We start from the raw sequence: 16,283 nt of genomic DNA on the forward strand, positions 1-16,283 counted from the left end.
AGATTTTCCAACACATGTTATAGGGGGACATTTTTGGAATTCTAATATTTGAGGAGACAAAAGTGGAATCGTTTCCCAAAGTAGGTCCATTTTAAGAGTTTTCCCTATTCAAAATCATATAAAACTTTTTTATATTAAAAGCTATAAAGAAACAAAATATAGGTAAACTTAGTTATGATATTATAATATTAAAAAAAAACAAAGAAGAAACTAACAAATCTTTGACAATGTGTTTGTATGCCTAGCACATCTTTAACTATGTGTTTGGAGGTCTAACATATCGTTAATTATGTGTTTGGAAACGTATCACTGACTATGTGTTAGCTAACTCGTCGCCAAGACCACCTAATATATCGCTCGTCAGCGATGCATTAAAAGAGTGACAAATCTGAAAAAACAATTTTGAGGGGACATATCTAGAATATTTTACCATTAAAAGACTATTCTAAGAATTTTTTCAAAAATTAACACGTGGACAGTAGAACCATAGAGTGACATGGCAGTTGCTGACGTGGCATCTGAATTCCTCCCCCATTTTACCCGCTCTTCACCAACGACCATTAACCGTATATAAGTAACCTTGAGTTAACAGCACACACACGAACTTGACACGTCACCCTACATTCATGCAGAGAAATATGTTCTGTTACACCCGCCGTTTGAAAACCTTAACATCATCGAAAACTCGCAGCTCACGAATTCGCCATGGAAAGAGGCATCCGACGTGGATATTATTATTATTATTATTATTATTATTATTATTATTATTATTACCCGCTGACGTGGGATTATGAACCATATTTCGTTATTACAATTGTATCCTTTTGATCATGTAATTTGACCTAATTCCTTCATCTGATCGATCAATAAATGCTGATTTATTCAGAATCAATACCCATTAGGTCCAATTACAACCCCTTTTAATTAATTTAACTAATTTGATCGGATCAAAAAAACCCCAAAACAGGGGTTTTACCATTTAATGGAGGCTTTGTGTGATCTTTGTAAAGTGGCTAGAGCAGTCGTGTATTGCAGCTCTTATACTGCAAGATTATGCTTCCAATGTGATCACTGTGTCCACTCTGCTAACCCATTATCACGAAGACACCCGCGTTCTCTGTTATGTGATAAGTGCAATTACCAGCCTGCGGTTGTCCGCCAGGTGTTCGATAAAATGTTTCTGTGTGAAACTTGTGATTTGAATAAGGGTGGGGGGTTATCAGGGAAAGAATGTATTGAGGAGGTGAGTTTTTACACCGGGTGTCCTTCAAGTGAGGAGTTTTTGAAGATTTTGTCGCCCGAAGATCAGATGATTAGCCCTCGGTTCGGTCCGGTTAATAGTTTGAATGGTGGTGAGAATGTTGGTAGTGGTCAAAGGAATGATCAGCAAATTGGGTTTGTGGCTTCGAGGCTTAATGAGTTGGCGTCGTCTATGAAATATGAGTCGTGGATCCCGAATCCGTCTTCGTTTTTGAGCTATTTGACACCTTGTGAAAAGGATCCAAACCCTTTTTTCCCTGATGGATCAAATCTGAATAAGGTATTATTTTTATCGGTCTTTGGTTAATTGACACTATTTGTTTTAATTTGCTTTTTATGTAAATGTAGGATGTGCCAAATTTGATCAATCTTGGAATTAATAATAATGTTGAAGGTTTATCTGATAATGTTGCTTTGAATTTTGATGGTGGTTTTGGGATGTTTGACTGCATTCCTTCGGGTCAAACTAAGCACCCGTCTGAGGATGGAAGTCTTGACTGTCTTGTGATGGAGAAGAATTTATCGGTTACTGAATCTAACAGTCATGCAGAAAACACAATTGAGGTTTGTAATGTTAGATGGATGATATAGGATTCATACGTTTAATAAGGTGTTTGAATTTGTGTTTTGAAACTGATTACTTGATTATACCACTTCAAACAGAATAAGCATATACGCACACTATTTTTTATGGTTTGATTCTCATTATGTAATATTAAGTTATGTAGGTCTGTAAACGAACTGAACTCTGAATGAACCGTTTGACAACAAGTTGGTTAAGTGAAAGAACATGAACATTAAATTTTGTGAACATGAACACATGTCTTGTTTATTTATCTGTGTTTATAAACGTTCGTTTATGTTTGTTAATTTACTTTTTTATGTTTGTTCATTTACGTTCACTAGTTTACATATTTATTTACTTATTTAATCCTTATTAGCAATGCTAATTGGATCATCATGCATCAACCCATCACCTAAATCAAATTTTAGAACCAAATGTTGGGTTATTGACTAATGAATTGAACAATCGAACAAAACACATTCATTTTCTTCGTTAGTTTAAGTTCGTTTAGAATACACACAAATGAACAACACACGTTCATTTATGTTCGTTTATAAATACCAGTATAAAAGAACGAACATAAACGGGCACGGACATGTCCCTTTTTTTAATGCACGAACTCCATTGTTTAAAAATGTGTGTGCTTGTTCTGTTAAAGTTAAACGAACAAACAAGAACAAGCCACACTCGTGTTTGTTTGGTTCATTTACACCATAAAAATTTAAGTACCTAACTTTAAATGCTTACAAGTTACAAACTTTGTCAAAAACCCATAAAAATAAACGAATTTTACTCTCCTGGTCAAGTTTGGGTTAACTCGTTTATTTTTCAGGTCGTGTTTCGGTTAACCAATTTAACAATGAATTATGTTTGTTAATCCAAAACCTAATCATCTATCATATTCATAACTAACTAAACTTCACCACACATTAAACACATGTGATCACTCGATCATACAACTTCAAAAACTATATTCTTGATTCTCATAATCTAATGTCAAATCATCTTTTCTTTATACTTTTTTAGGCAACATCACAAGATTGCACCACATTTCCAACGGCACAAGTGGCGGGATCAGCTAATAATGTGATGCATAGTATGAACGGTGGGATGCTTTTGAATCCAAATGCTATGAATCTGGGGTTTCCTAATGCTCAAGTTCATTCAAACATGTCACTTTCAATATCCAATATTACTGGAGAAAGTAGTGCTGCTGATTTTCAAGATTGTGGTTTATCACCAATGTTTCTAACTGCCACCGGTGAATCACCATGGGAGCCGAATTTTGAATCGAGCCCACAAGCGAGAGATAAAGCTAAGATGAGATATAAAGAGAAGAAGAAAACACGAACGTATGTGATTCTAAATCTTTAAAATTATTTGCAAATTCTGGAACGGCTCTGATCTTATTATATTATTTCAACAATAATCTGTTTGTTTTTTAGCAATAAAATAGTTTAGGAGTTTTATGCATCAAAAATACTCTTTTGGTGACTTTCGCGAAGTTTCACTCGTTTGACCCGTCAAAGATTTTTTTTTTTTTAATGAAAAAACTACTTTTCTATTAAGGGATTAGCTATATGTTACTTAATTTACGGTTTGAATTCATTGTATTTATTATGTGTAGGTTTGGTAAACATATAAGATACGCTTCTCGTAAAGCTAGAGCCGATACTAGGAAGCGTGTAAAAGGTCGATTTGTGAAGGCCGGTGAAGAGTATGACTATGACCCTCTTGTCACAACAGATGTGACTTCTTGAGGTATTAACTCGTTAATTACTCCCTTAATTCTATTTTAGCTAATTTGGGTGTGTGATTTGATACCCATTATCTATCTATCTATCTATCTATCTATCTATTATCATATCATCAAAATCAGATAATCAAGAAAATAGTGTTTGGATGTGATTATGTTTACATATGTGTTAATTTCACACATTTATTTTTGACTAACCTAATGCTGTTTTAGGTCATGAAGATTTGGACCAATTTATTAAGTTTTTTTATAAGTGATACATTTTTGAAGTCAAGTTCCTGATAAAGGTACGTGTTGTGTTGTACACGCGTGATCAGTTTTCATAAGAACACGATTGATATTATTTTTCTGTGGATTTCGTAGATTAAGAAACTGAATACATTGGTTTTCAGCTTTTGCAGGGATATGAAGGAGAGGATATCAATTTGCAGGGATATGAAGGAGAGGATATCAATTTTATTTTTTTTTGAAGTTTTTGAGATAAGCATCTTCATTTTTGAGTTTGATTAGATTTATAGGTTTATTTTTTTTATTTATAAAAACATTATTTGTTTTTGAGGCCAATAAGGGTTAGAGTGATTGAGTTGTACTTGTTTTTTTTCAGATACATAGTTTCCATTATTTTTAATAACAAATAAAAAAAACCATTCTTTTGTTATGTAAGGGTACTTTTGTAATTTTCTTATTAATCGCAGGGCACCCGAGTTTTATGAAGATGAAAGCTAACTAAAAATATAAACTCCCTTCAAGGCTCCAACAGATTTTACTTTTTTCCTTGAAAGCTTCCTACCATCGGGTGGTTTGGTAAATTCACGTGTAATACGTGAAACGAAGGGTATTTTAGTAATTTTACATACGGATAACGGATTCTTGTTTTGCACTTTGTTTCTCTAACAAACAGTCGTGTTTGCACACAAAAGCAACACAATGCAAGTAAGAAATCTTCAACTACAAATTATATTTGATATTAGATCATTCTCATCATCATCATCAATTGAAGCCTAGACACACTAAGTAGATAATAATTCTAATAATCAAATAAAACATTTAAAAACAATTAAAGAACAAGAAAGGACATGTTACGTGAATCTTTCTTGGTGCATCCATCATTTAGCTTTAGTATTAGATTGCTCGGAAACTCGAACCTCAACGAGATACCGATGTGTGGGCCTCGAGCAAGTGGTGCATAGCATACATCTCACGTGCCTACGAGCTAGAAAATTGGCGCTATGAACGTATTTATCGCATTTTCGACACAAAAACGCGTCGTCGGCTTGGCAATAAAGCGATGCATTTGAATTACAAAGTGCACAACTTGTGATGGTGGTGGGATGATGATGTGAAACCATCAAATGTTGTTGTTGTGTGCCTTTGCACATATTGTTTGATGGTTTCTTGAAAGTTAGAAAGGTTTTAAGAGGATCAAGAGAGAATGTGAGCCCAAATTTGTATGTGGAAAGTTAGGTAACTAGTGGTTAGAAATTTCAAGTTTAGGGGTTGGCCCACTATAAAGTTGGATGGATGTTTTAAATGGTTATTATTTCCAAGTTGGTATGAAATTCAAGATAAGTGTGACTAAAAATGATATTTCTTCTAACTTAACCTATTAAAAAGTTTTTTTCTTTTTATTATATAAAAGAAATGTTTGGTCAGAAGAGAAACATAGAAATAAAACGTGATTCTCATGTAAAATCTTATTATGATCACAAAAATTATATATATATTTTTAAACTAAATCAACTAAAATTTACAAATTCGAAAAGATTAACCTATGAACAACCAAATTAGTTTTTTTTCGGGTCACTTTAGGTTACAACGAGGTAATAGCTAAATTAAATTTACTAATACATTCATCTTATAGAATCACGTAGATGTAGGTTAAGCGAAGATTATGTTCGCTGCAACGTTTCGATATATATATATAGGTATATTCAGAAGGTTTGGTTAAGTGAAGGTTATGTTCGCTGCAACGTTTCGATGTTCATATGATGGGTATTTAGTACACATTCAAATTCTCCTATTTTCTTTTTTTATAATTCACAAGTTTCAATATTCCAAAACTTCAAATTCAATGGTACTTTAAAAATCTTTTAAGCTGGACTTATAATCAATTCCTTGGTAAGTAGATGCCTTCTTTCATGACCATATAATAATCAGTATAATTTGTGATTAGTCGTTGTCACGCTTGTGGAGTTGCGTGACTTATATTTATGTTGTTGCTTTAATAGTACTGTCTTCATAATTGTTACATTATTGGTTTGTATGCCTCAAATCATAATAACTAGTTGTTGGAATTGAATCGTATATTGTTGTTTGTACATACTTTCCCTGGTGCAATAATGTAAATGCGGTTTCCTTGTCTTCTTCTCTACAGTTGGTGTATATTTTGAGCATGAGCACTTATAAATAAATTTAGTTCTTTTTGCTTTGGGGAGAAGATATATATGTGGGTATAAAATGCTTAATGATATGTGGTAAATATGTTACATGTTGCATATTTTTTAATATTAAGAAAATATAAATATTGTTAGTGTATGCATGATCATATATACGTCGTAACACTCCTTATTTTGAATACAATACAAAAATATAACATTTAATACAATGTCTAAACTCTGAATAAAACACTTCATATTTGAAATTTCTCGTAGACTAATACCAAATATTAGAGCTTTCACAACTAGCTTCGGTCCCTAGGTCCGGATCTACATGGCGAACAACAGACCAAGACAAGCAAAGTCCACCGTTGTGGAGGGATGTCCTTGGGTGGGAAGCTTGGCACTGCATACACGAAAATGGCCAATGAGGTGAGACTCTCTCTCTCTCTCATACACACACACGCGCGCATATATTGTTTTTTACATATGTTATATATATATTACATATGTTGTTACATTTAATACAAAACATCGAAAAATTTAAAAAAAAATTGTTTTGCTATTTTTTAACATTTTTTACTAAATTTTACATATATTTTCAGGAGTGAAAAAAAGTTATAGTTATCTTTACATTTTTTATTAACTTTAATTGTGAAACACAAGATTCAAATTTTAACTAAAAACATGTGGTTGGAAATCACACACGTGCATTATATGTGTATAGATTTAATAAATTTTAATTGGTTTGTTGTTGTGAAAAATTATGTAGCTTTAGAGAAAAGTTTAGAATCTGATATGACGGTTTGTGCAGATTTATTGTTGTAGATGCTCTTTAAAGATTATGCCTCATGAGAAGCCAGAATTGCGCATAAAAGTGATCAGTCGAAAATATTTATCAACTCAAATAACTAAGTTGGCATAGAGATAAGCCTAAACTCTAGTTGACAAAAATAAGATAGAAAAAAAACAAATGATCGATGCACAATCTAATTGTGAATGGAACATAGACATGGATGATTTGTTAAGTCGAAAAGTGTTGTCATCTCCAACTAAGTCCAATGAACTTCAACGGGTCAACTCCAACAATCCTATGGAGCTAAAAATGTATGGAAGTCGTTACTATTGGTCTTACATAAACTATTAGTATAAAAAAGTTACAATTATTGCTTTCAGGAAATGAAGTTTTGGGCCATAAATTCTTGCTATTTTCTTAGTTGAGTGGTTCCCAAGTCAATTTATCTAATTGTTGACACAAGTTGGGTTTGTATGGTCTAGAATTAAAGCAAAACTTGTGTCTTCTGCCCCCACTGAATTATACTCATTTCTTTACTATTTTCTTATGCTATCAAGATGGTGTCTTCTATATGTGTTATTGAAATTCAAATTATTCCTACAAACACTAGTTAAGAATAAATTAAAAATAATTATGGTTTTTAAGATATAATATTGAGGTTGGAATATTTGTTTTTTTTTCTTTTCATTGTTATATGATCAAATGACTTACACAAGTCATGTCAAGTTATCTTTCAATTGACACAATTTTATAAAACAGTCATTCATTGAATTTGTCCATCCATTTTTTTAGTTGAGGTTGGAATATTTGTTTTTTTTTCTTTTCATACGTCGACTATATATAAGCTGATATTTCTCTCATGAACATCTTATCAAACATATAAATCCCTTCACTAATTTGTATTTGATTTCTTGGCTAGGCCTTAAATCTAGGAAAAAAAGGATACAAAAACAAATTATTTTGTTTTTTATTGAAATGATTTTAAGCTAAATTATAGACTAACTTATTTTATGAAAATTTTTACTATTTATTATAATTTTATCCATAGATAAAACTTTGAACCGGTTTATCTTGAGCCATATAAGGAGCAAACTTCTAATGAGGTTTCAGAGGGAGTTCCTATCCATCTATATCTTTCCCTAGTCGTCTGTTGAATCGATGCAATTGATGTCGTATCTCGAATATAAAGAAGATATTCGGAATGTAGGTTTTATGATCCTACAAAGAATCAAACTTGCATAAATATCTTTGTTACTTTCTCTTCGTATTTCTTTATCTGAACTAAAATATTTAGTATATATGATAATATGAATATAACATGTCAATCCGACAAAAGTGTTTGTTTGTTTTTTTTTACGATCATTTTTAGTTCTTGTATCTAGGATAATTGTATCAAACAAATATGACTCCTCACAATAAGAAGCTCTATTTATTTCCATCCCACAAATTATAGTTGTTATTTTTTACTTCTTGATATAAATAATGAATTCGCTTATAAAACACTTGATAAACTAAAAGGGTGAAAATGAACGAGCAACATTCACGGTCATTATGACCATCCATTTTATGAGCCGTGATGAAAGCCATTACCTCTTTTGAGTAAAACTGATTTGTTTTGATCATTTTCAAATAAGTTGGATGAATGACACATGACATGATATATGAGTGATAGGTGAGATGAGTGGTCTCTTTCAAAGTGTTTAATGTGTCTGTTGCATGATGTTGTTGAAAGATAGTCCACATGTATGGTTGTGGCTTCCTAGTGTTTGATGGTCTAATGCTTGTTTGATTCTCTTTTCATATTTGGTTATCAGCCCTTAAAATGTTCAAACCACGTCACATCAATTCTTACTTTCTTCCAAATTCTAGATTAAAAAAGTCAAGAAATAATAAGTTGACACCTAGTTTCAAATTATGTTTAAATAAAAAAAACTATATAATTTGCCACCTCATACTTAAAATTTTTGTTTAAATCAAGAAATTATATGTTTTAGCACAACATAACAATACACCTTTATAACCTTGATATCTCATTTTGTCCTGCAATAAAATGTAACATCCTTAAAATTTCGATCTAAATTTAACAATTTAGGAAAGTTGAGGGATCAAAAATAATTTCAAGATAAGTAATTAGAAAATATTAAATAAGAAATAAAAATATTTCCTAAGTCAAGTTACTTACATGAAAGAAACACCATCCCACATGGAAAGATGTAAGAAAGTGGAAGTCTTACACCAAGGTATAAATAAGGGAAATGGAATCCATCCCACATTGGAAGTGGTAAAGAAATGGAAGCTCTTTATAAGAGATAGAATTCCCATAGTTATATTCTTTTATGAATATTATGCACCAAGTGGTCCTAGCGGAGCACCCGACGCGCACGCGCAACGGGCTCGAGCGACGGGCGACATGAGCCGCTTTAAGAGCCGCCTTAGTATTTTGGACAACGAGAATTAGACCTGAAACGACAAGCTACAAAAGATGAAGGACTAAAAGTGAAAAATATTATCCAGGGACCCATCGCGCTACACGATGAGTCCAAAGAGACGGCCATCGTGGTACGCGATGGGCCGTGATGACACATCACACACGTGTCACGTCCGGGTGACACGTGGCAGCATGACATGACACGTGGCAAAACGTGTCAGGCCACATGGCAACACGTGGCGAGACCTCAGAAACAAGTCGGTCGCAGTACGCGACGAAGCCAGGAAAAGGACCCATCGCGTACCGCGATGGGATCCAATTTCAGCTATAAATAGAGGGGGGTCACGGCTCATTTGCACACACACTCCCACTCCCTCTCTCTAAGTTACTTTCTCTCTCTACCTCGGTTTGCGTACTGAACACCGTTTTGCGTGCCACCAACCCGACAATATCACCTCGAAATCCATGCCAAATACCTGGTGTTTTCCTCGAAGTGCGTGCCACCCAAAAGTAACCCAACATCCGCCTCGAAGTACGTGCACGACCTGGCGACACGTAAACATCGCCTCAATTTGCGTGCCAAGGAAGGTGGATCAAGAACGTCTCGATAAATGTGCGTATAGAGTAGAAGTGCTGCCCGTATAAACTTCGGAATATCTAACTCCGAATACCGTGCAAGGTAAGGGGTTCTGCCTAAGTTATTATTTTATTATTATAAATGGCTTAGACCATAGTCAAGGGTATAGCCCGAACCTTGATTACGATTAAGAATAATATAACTTTTCTTAAACAAAGGTTATAGTTAAAAATAGTATTTTTTTATGACTAAGAAATATAAGAGATTATTGTTAAGAAATTAATGTTTCTTCTTGAAGAAGAAACGCAACATTTAATAGGTAAAATAAAGGAAATGACTAAATGTCCAAATGTTTTATATAAACAAATGATTTTTATCAAGGTTGAAGTTATACCAAAATAGACTAAAGGTCTAAAGCTAGATCGATGATCTAGTTATTTATACACATGTTATTCTCGTACTATAGGTCCGAGATAACAAAACAAGAAGAAGAGAACAGAAAATAGGAATCAGTATCATAAATTGATTATAAACAGAAAAGGTGAATACGCCCCAAACCTTTTATAATGAGTCTGAATGTTTGCATAGGATTTACGAATCCTTAAAAACTTTGTGTACAATAATAAGAAACGGACACTCTGATTAAGAGTATACATGTGTCTGGATCCAAACATACATGGTGACTCGGCATTTTCCCGAGGCCATGCAAATCATCAACATGTCTCCAGAAGCTTGATGAGAAATGATTTGTGTATATAATTAATTGTACAAGGTACTTAGGGTAATTTGAACCCAATTTAGTTGGGTGCCTAATGAGTAGTCACAAAAGTATTATTGTTGGTTTCACAAAGGTATTGAAAAGAGATTTTAGAGTCAGCGTTATTCATCAGCTTTGTGCTGACGTATTTTCCCATCCATGTTACAGGAAAACAAGAAAGGTTAGAACATACAAGCAAGAAGAAATAGAAGATTGGAGTTATAGTCATTAGATGCTATCTGATGGCTCAGATATTTTATTTCAAAATATTACAAAGAGTTATGTTTTCTTAAAAAATGTATTGTAAACGATGAACGGGTATTTAAACCCGACTTTTTAATAAATTTTCAAAGTAATAATATTTTATTATAGACTTCCGCTGAAATAAAACCCGCAACTCTGATTTATTTACAAAACATATACCAACTTATGGTCACACGCCTAGGCCCTAAAGTGGGGTGTGACATAAAATCACATGGACACAATAGGTTCATTTTGAATTTAAGAGACTCAATGTGGTCCCGCTCTCAAACCACATAGTCGCAAATAGTAATTTCAGATTAAACCATTTGTGCGCTGACAATTGATTTAATCGGATAAGATCAAGAAGAAGTTGAAAACAAGAACCTGAATTGAATTGATGATGAAGTAACCAGTGCCTCACGAATTCCTTTTGTTCGTCTGAATGTCTGTATTTTGGTTCGCAATACGAATTGCGTATATATGCCCAAACAAACCATCGATCATATATACATATTCAACTTTATACCCCTTCAGTTATTCCATGCTTCATAATTGGTCTAAAACTTAACTAACATTTTTTATATATATAATTATAACGTGAATATGTATATTTAGGTATAAGCAAATATTACTAAAATTCCAACCATTTTTTGGCTTTGAGAAGAATAAGAAGAAAGTGGGACGACACGGGGATGTTTGAGAAAACGAGAAAACATGAAAAAACGTAGAAAAAGCTAATATGTCAGACATGATAAAATGGAGAAAATGAGACCATTTGGGAGAACTTCTCTTTTAATAACTTAAAAGATGTTTATTAGGATTTATGACATTTAAAAAAAAGTCATGAATTGTTTATTTTTGAAAAAAAAAAACAAATATTTAGTGTAAGAGTATACCTATTCGTTGACAAAACACTATGAAAAATTCAAAGCAAGGTTGAAGGTTGTTGACTGGTAGGTAAGTGGTACGCCACTTCAATGTCACACATGTTGAATCTATATCCACAAAAACAACTTATAAACAATATACCAATAATCTAAATGTTATTAATTATTAGTGTGTAAAGAAATAATAAAATGTAATTGAGGAATTGTAATTTTCATCATAAAAATTTCATATTCAAAAAACGAAGCAAAAAAAAAAATTTTTACGAGATGTAAGACAAGAAGTATTTGTAATTTCTCAATGTATCAAAAACAAGCTACTAGCATCTGTGACATAGTATAGCACAAAGGATACACCAATGATCTAAATTTGTGAACCAGAACTCAAAACAATACAAATCACTTAAGGGCAAAAATGATCATTTTGTGACTTTATAACCCTGCAAGCAACAAAAAATAAATATAATTACATAAGCCAGTCAATTAGTTGTTCAGTATAAAACTACAAAATTTAAAACCACATACCTTCACCCTCTTGAGTAATGCCTTAGCATTCTCATCATTCTTGAAGTGATCGCGAACGGGCTGCATTTCATATTAAATATCTTTCATTTACATCACACAAAAACTTATAATAAAAACAAAAAATAATAATAAAAGCAAACCTGTAAAATCCTGTTTAAGGCCTTTGATAGGGCTGGTTTTAGGTCAGCAGGATGCAAATCCCCTTTTTCATAATCACCAGCTAGCTCTTCATAACTTGTAAACGTCCTATACATACGTACATACATAAATATATACACAACTATCAACTTTAAAAAAAATATAATAAAACTCACCTTTCTCCTCCGTTTTCGGGTTTTCTTTCAACCTTGAACTCGTTAAACCACGGAAATACGATGTACTTTATGTACTCAAGACATGGGTTCCCGACAACAACATTTGGTGGACAGTATGCCTTTTTAATCTTCAAATTAACGCCAGCCTGTTACATTTACCATGCGATATAAATTATGAACAAGTATTTCATAAGCAAAATTTAATATGAAGTAGATTATAGATGCCTCCTCATCTTCCATAAAAACGGCAGAAGAGGGATCAGATTTTGACATTTTTTCTTGTCCTTGCAACAGTCCGGAAAGCATGTCTGCACACACCACATAACAATCACAAACAAACATATACACACATACATATATGTATACACATGTATACACACACACAAATAGACACGCATTACATATATACACACACATATATATGTACACACACACACACACACATATATAGAGAGAGAGAAGGATTATAGGCATAATTAAGTTTTTTGCGAGAACATGAACAAAATAATTATAGTTTAAAGAATCAAATGTTACGTGGGGCTAGTGACTAAAAGACGTATTTGCCCCTTGAAAGTCTTTTTAACCCCATGCAATAAACCTTGTACAATGAGCAATAAAACATGTAAAACTTAATTTTTAGATGCCTCTCCTTTGTGCATTATATATAGTATAGATAGGATTAAGATGTGGGTCTTACGATGTGACAATATGATAGGCTTGTTTTTCCTCTTAGAATCATCACAATACTCCCTTGCAAGAACATTCACTTTCCTTTGATCCATTCCTAACTGACAGATGTCAGCCTGTTTCAACAAACAAACCAGGATTACTTACAAATAAAATCCAAAATGCAAGTCAGCACAAGCAAAACTAACTAAAAACAAGCAAAGCCTATTCAACAACAGACCTTAAGAAAAAATATATCAGCACATTGCATGCACGGGTAAAATATCTGAGCAGCCGTCAACTCATCCTGCTCATTTCGCCCCATAATTTGACAACACCTACAATCAGTCAATCATTCATTACTCCTAACACAAAGATACTATACAAAGACTTGTTGACATTAACGTTTAATACTTTCCACGTGTGTAACTAGCTTTTTTACCTCATTATACGAGGAAGTTTGTTCCTTCTAGCAATGTCCATCACCAGAGGCCAGTATTCATGTGCCCGAGAGTTAATTTCCTCAGACGACCACAAAAACTCCACTTGTCCACCTTCTAGATTCATTCCGGTCGCTTTCCAAATTTCAATAAGGTACTTACCAACAACTTGAATTTTGTTTAAATCTCCACCCATTTTGTTGTTCAATTGGGCAAACCAATCAGCTATCCAAATCTTCACTTTGCAACCAGCAGATGTCAACTTATTCACATTAATGGTTTTCATAACACCCTGTAAGCAAAATCGAGTTATTTGTGAGGAAAGATATGATCGATGATAAGCAAAAATGTAGACCAAACATACTTGTGCTATGTGCATTCGGCCAGATGGTTCAAACCCGTCATAGCAAATGGGTTGGGGTTTCTTGGTAAGAAGATTCAAGAGTTCATCTTCTTGAATACACTCTTCACCAATACTCCTTATAATCCTATATTTTTCCTCCACGCTCATCCTTGACACATCACACCAATAAATAAATAATTTAAATGACAACTGAGAGATACAAACAACTAAATCCTGTTTCAATCCAAATTCAAGTGAGCAAAACACTCGTCTTAAAAGAGTGCTTTTTTGTAACTTTTTTTTATTGTGTAATGTTGTCAACAAAGTGTTTTTAATCTATTCACACGTATCAATCATTATATCTACTAGGGGTATAAACAAGCCAAGCCGCTAATGAGCTACTCAAGAGCAGCCTGCTAAAATTTCGAATCGACACAAGCTAAAACATGCTCAAGCCTTAAAATAAGCTTGTATAATAAACGAGCTCAAGTTGGCCCACGAGTCAAGAGCAAGCTTAAAAACCAACTCACTGGCCAAGCTCAAGCTTTAAAAATAAAACTAGAAACAATACACGCTCGAGCTTGGCTCGTTTACACCCCTAGTATCTACAAAGCCTTTCATGACAAGCATCAAATCATGCATGGCACATTGACTACTAAATTGCTTGCAAGCCTATTACTAAACCGTACACAAATTACCAGTAAAATAAATGTCTTTTGTTCAACTGAACTCCAGTAGAAAAAAACATATTGGATAAAGGATACAAATGAACAATCATGAATTACACTTAAATTAGCAATTGACTTACTGTGTAGTTGATGAATTTAAAGATTGCGACTCATCTTCTGATTTCAAAGAAAGTGATTCAACTTCTTTAACTGGAGGGTTCTCCATTGACAGGTGTTTCTCACTCGGTTTCCTTCAGTTATTCGATTTTCACTTTCTGCTGGTATCAATAAGCAGAGAGTAAACTTCATTGAATTAAGATAATCAAATTTGGTAAAACAGGCTCCGATTATTATCCTTTTTTATTCATAATCAACATAATCATACTTGAAAAGAGAATATTAAACATAACTAACTGACCGTTCATAATATTAATTACATTACATCTAGTTTAATTCTAACTTTTTGTTACAATAATGATTTCAAAAATAACCATTCAAACTCAAACTTCAATTCCAAAACCATGTTTACCGCATCAATTTTCTACTTGAACCAAAAAAAAAAACCTAAACACTTTTGGTTTCACTTTCAGATGTAACTAATCTGGTATGAATTGGAAATAGTAACAGAGCAAAAAACAAAAAACACAAACGATGCCAACTTGCAGCTTTATTGATAAAAAAACCTACTCAAAAAACCGATTACATAATCGAGTATATATAAGAACTAGATAGCTCCTAATTCTACTCAAACCCAAATACAAACTATCTTTATAAAATTAATAAATAAATAACAATAATAATAATAATAATAATAATAATAATTCTTAAATAGATAAACCAGCAAGTTTATTTATTCCTTAATACTAGAACGAGTTTAATTATAAGCCGAACTCTCGGTTTGGCAGATGATAATATGTATGCCCAAATTCCACTTGTTTAATAATGAAAGGATCTAATAACATCAAATCCTAGAAATCAAGTGTGTTGCTAATCTAATAGTATTAGAGAATTCCAGTGCATGCAATAATTCAAATGATCTAACAATAATAATCTCAGTGGTACAATAATAAAGTTTGCATTACATAGAATAATATCCAGATCCAGCTAAATCGAGTGATTGATGCACAGAAACCCTAAGGTATTGTCGTAAAATAATAATGATAAGAAGCTATATATAATTGATTCGTAAACAGATAGATGAAACACAATAAACTGGAGAAATTAATGAGCAAAGGAACCTGGAATGGGAATACAGCTGCTGCCTGCTGAGTTTGACGAACGAAGAAGATGTTAGTTGCGAGAGATAGATGATGATGACGAAGGAATATTCAGGGTTTTGGGGGTTAATTTTGGAATGGGCTTACATTACATGTGTCACATGAGCTGGGCTTTTAACTGCATTATGGATAATAATAGACTATTCAGATAACAGACCGCCCAATTCATGAGTTTCACAGACCAGTTTTAAAACTGAAATAGTTTCACCAATATAGGGCCGTTCAAAAAGCTCGCGGCTCGTGGTTCGCTCGAAAAAAGCTCGAACAAAAACGGCTCGGTTTCGAAACGAGCCGAGCCCGAGCCATGGTCGGCTCGGCTCGTTGGCTCAGCTCGTGGCTCGGTGGTTATATATATATATAAAATTAATAATGTATATATATGTATATATTAATTATTATATATTTATCT

General features: G+C 33.2%; 2 protein-coding genes across 2 annotated transcripts; one reads left to right on the forward strand and one right to left on the reverse strand.

The window, feature by feature from the left end:
• Positions 1–591: 591 nt before the first annotated feature.
• Positions 592–3,744, forward strand: LOC143634646 (putative zinc finger protein CONSTANS-LIKE 11). Its single transcript, XM_077102674.1, has 4 exons — positions 592–1,540; positions 1,609–1,824; positions 2,852–3,177; positions 3,453–3,744. The coding sequence occupies exons 1-4, from the start codon at positions 983–985 to the stop codon at positions 3,583–3,585; spliced, it is 1,233 nt and encodes a 410-aa protein (XP_076958789.1). The 5' UTR covers positions 592–982; the 3' UTR covers positions 3,586–3,744.
• An 8,168-nt stretch (positions 3,745–11,912) lies between these two features.
• Positions 11,913–14,824, reverse strand: LOC143634657 (tyrosine--tRNA ligase 1, cytoplasmic-like). The gene is made up of 10 exons (XM_077102680.1): positions 14,738–14,824; positions 13,951–14,098; positions 13,589–13,878; positions 13,388–13,484; positions 13,178–13,283; positions 12,706–12,788; positions 12,481–12,626; positions 12,307–12,412; positions 12,167–12,226; positions 11,913–12,081 (listed from the first exon to the last, which is right to left on the reverse strand). Exons 1-10 carry the CDS (start codon positions 14,821–14,823, stop codon positions 12,061–12,063), a joined length of 1,143 nt encoding a protein of 380 aa, XP_076958795.1. The 5' UTR covers position 14,824; the 3' UTR covers positions 11,913–12,060.
• Between the last annotated feature and the right edge of the window lie 1,459 nt (positions 14,825–16,283).

The sequence above is a fragment of the Bidens hawaiensis genome, unplaced genomic scaffold, assembly GCF_021521415.1.
Source record: "Bidens hawaiensis isolate Kalapana, Puna unplaced genomic scaffold, B.hawaiensis_p1.1 tig00000512_1, whole genome shotgun sequence".
NCBI lineage: Eukaryota > Viridiplantae > Streptophyta > Magnoliopsida > Asterales > Asteraceae > Bidens > Bidens hawaiensis.

Coding starts and splice junctions, on each gene's coding strand:
- LOC143634646 (XM_077102674.1), top strand. CDS start 983: ATGGAGGCTTTGTGTGATCTTTGTAAAGTGGCTAGAGCAGTCGTGTAT. Junction 1,825..2,851: donor ATGCAGAAAACACAATTGAG/GTTTGTAATGTT, acceptor ATACTTTTTTAG/GCAACATCACAAGATTGCAC. Junction 3,178..3,452: donor GAGAAGAAGAAAACACGAAC/GTATGTGATTCT, acceptor TATTATGTGTAG/GTTTGGTAAACATATAAGAT.
- LOC143634657 (XM_077102680.1), bottom strand. CDS start 14,823: ATGGAGAACCCTCCAGTTAAAGAAGTTGAATCACTTTCTTTGAAATCA. Junction 13,485..13,588: donor AAACTTCCTCGTATAATGAG/GTAAAAAAGCTA, acceptor GACTGATTGTAG/GTGTTGTCAAATTATGGGGC. Junction 12,227..12,306: donor CCTTAAACAGGATTTTACAG/GTTTGCTTTTAT, acceptor TATGAAATGCAG/CCCGTTCGCGATCACTTCAA.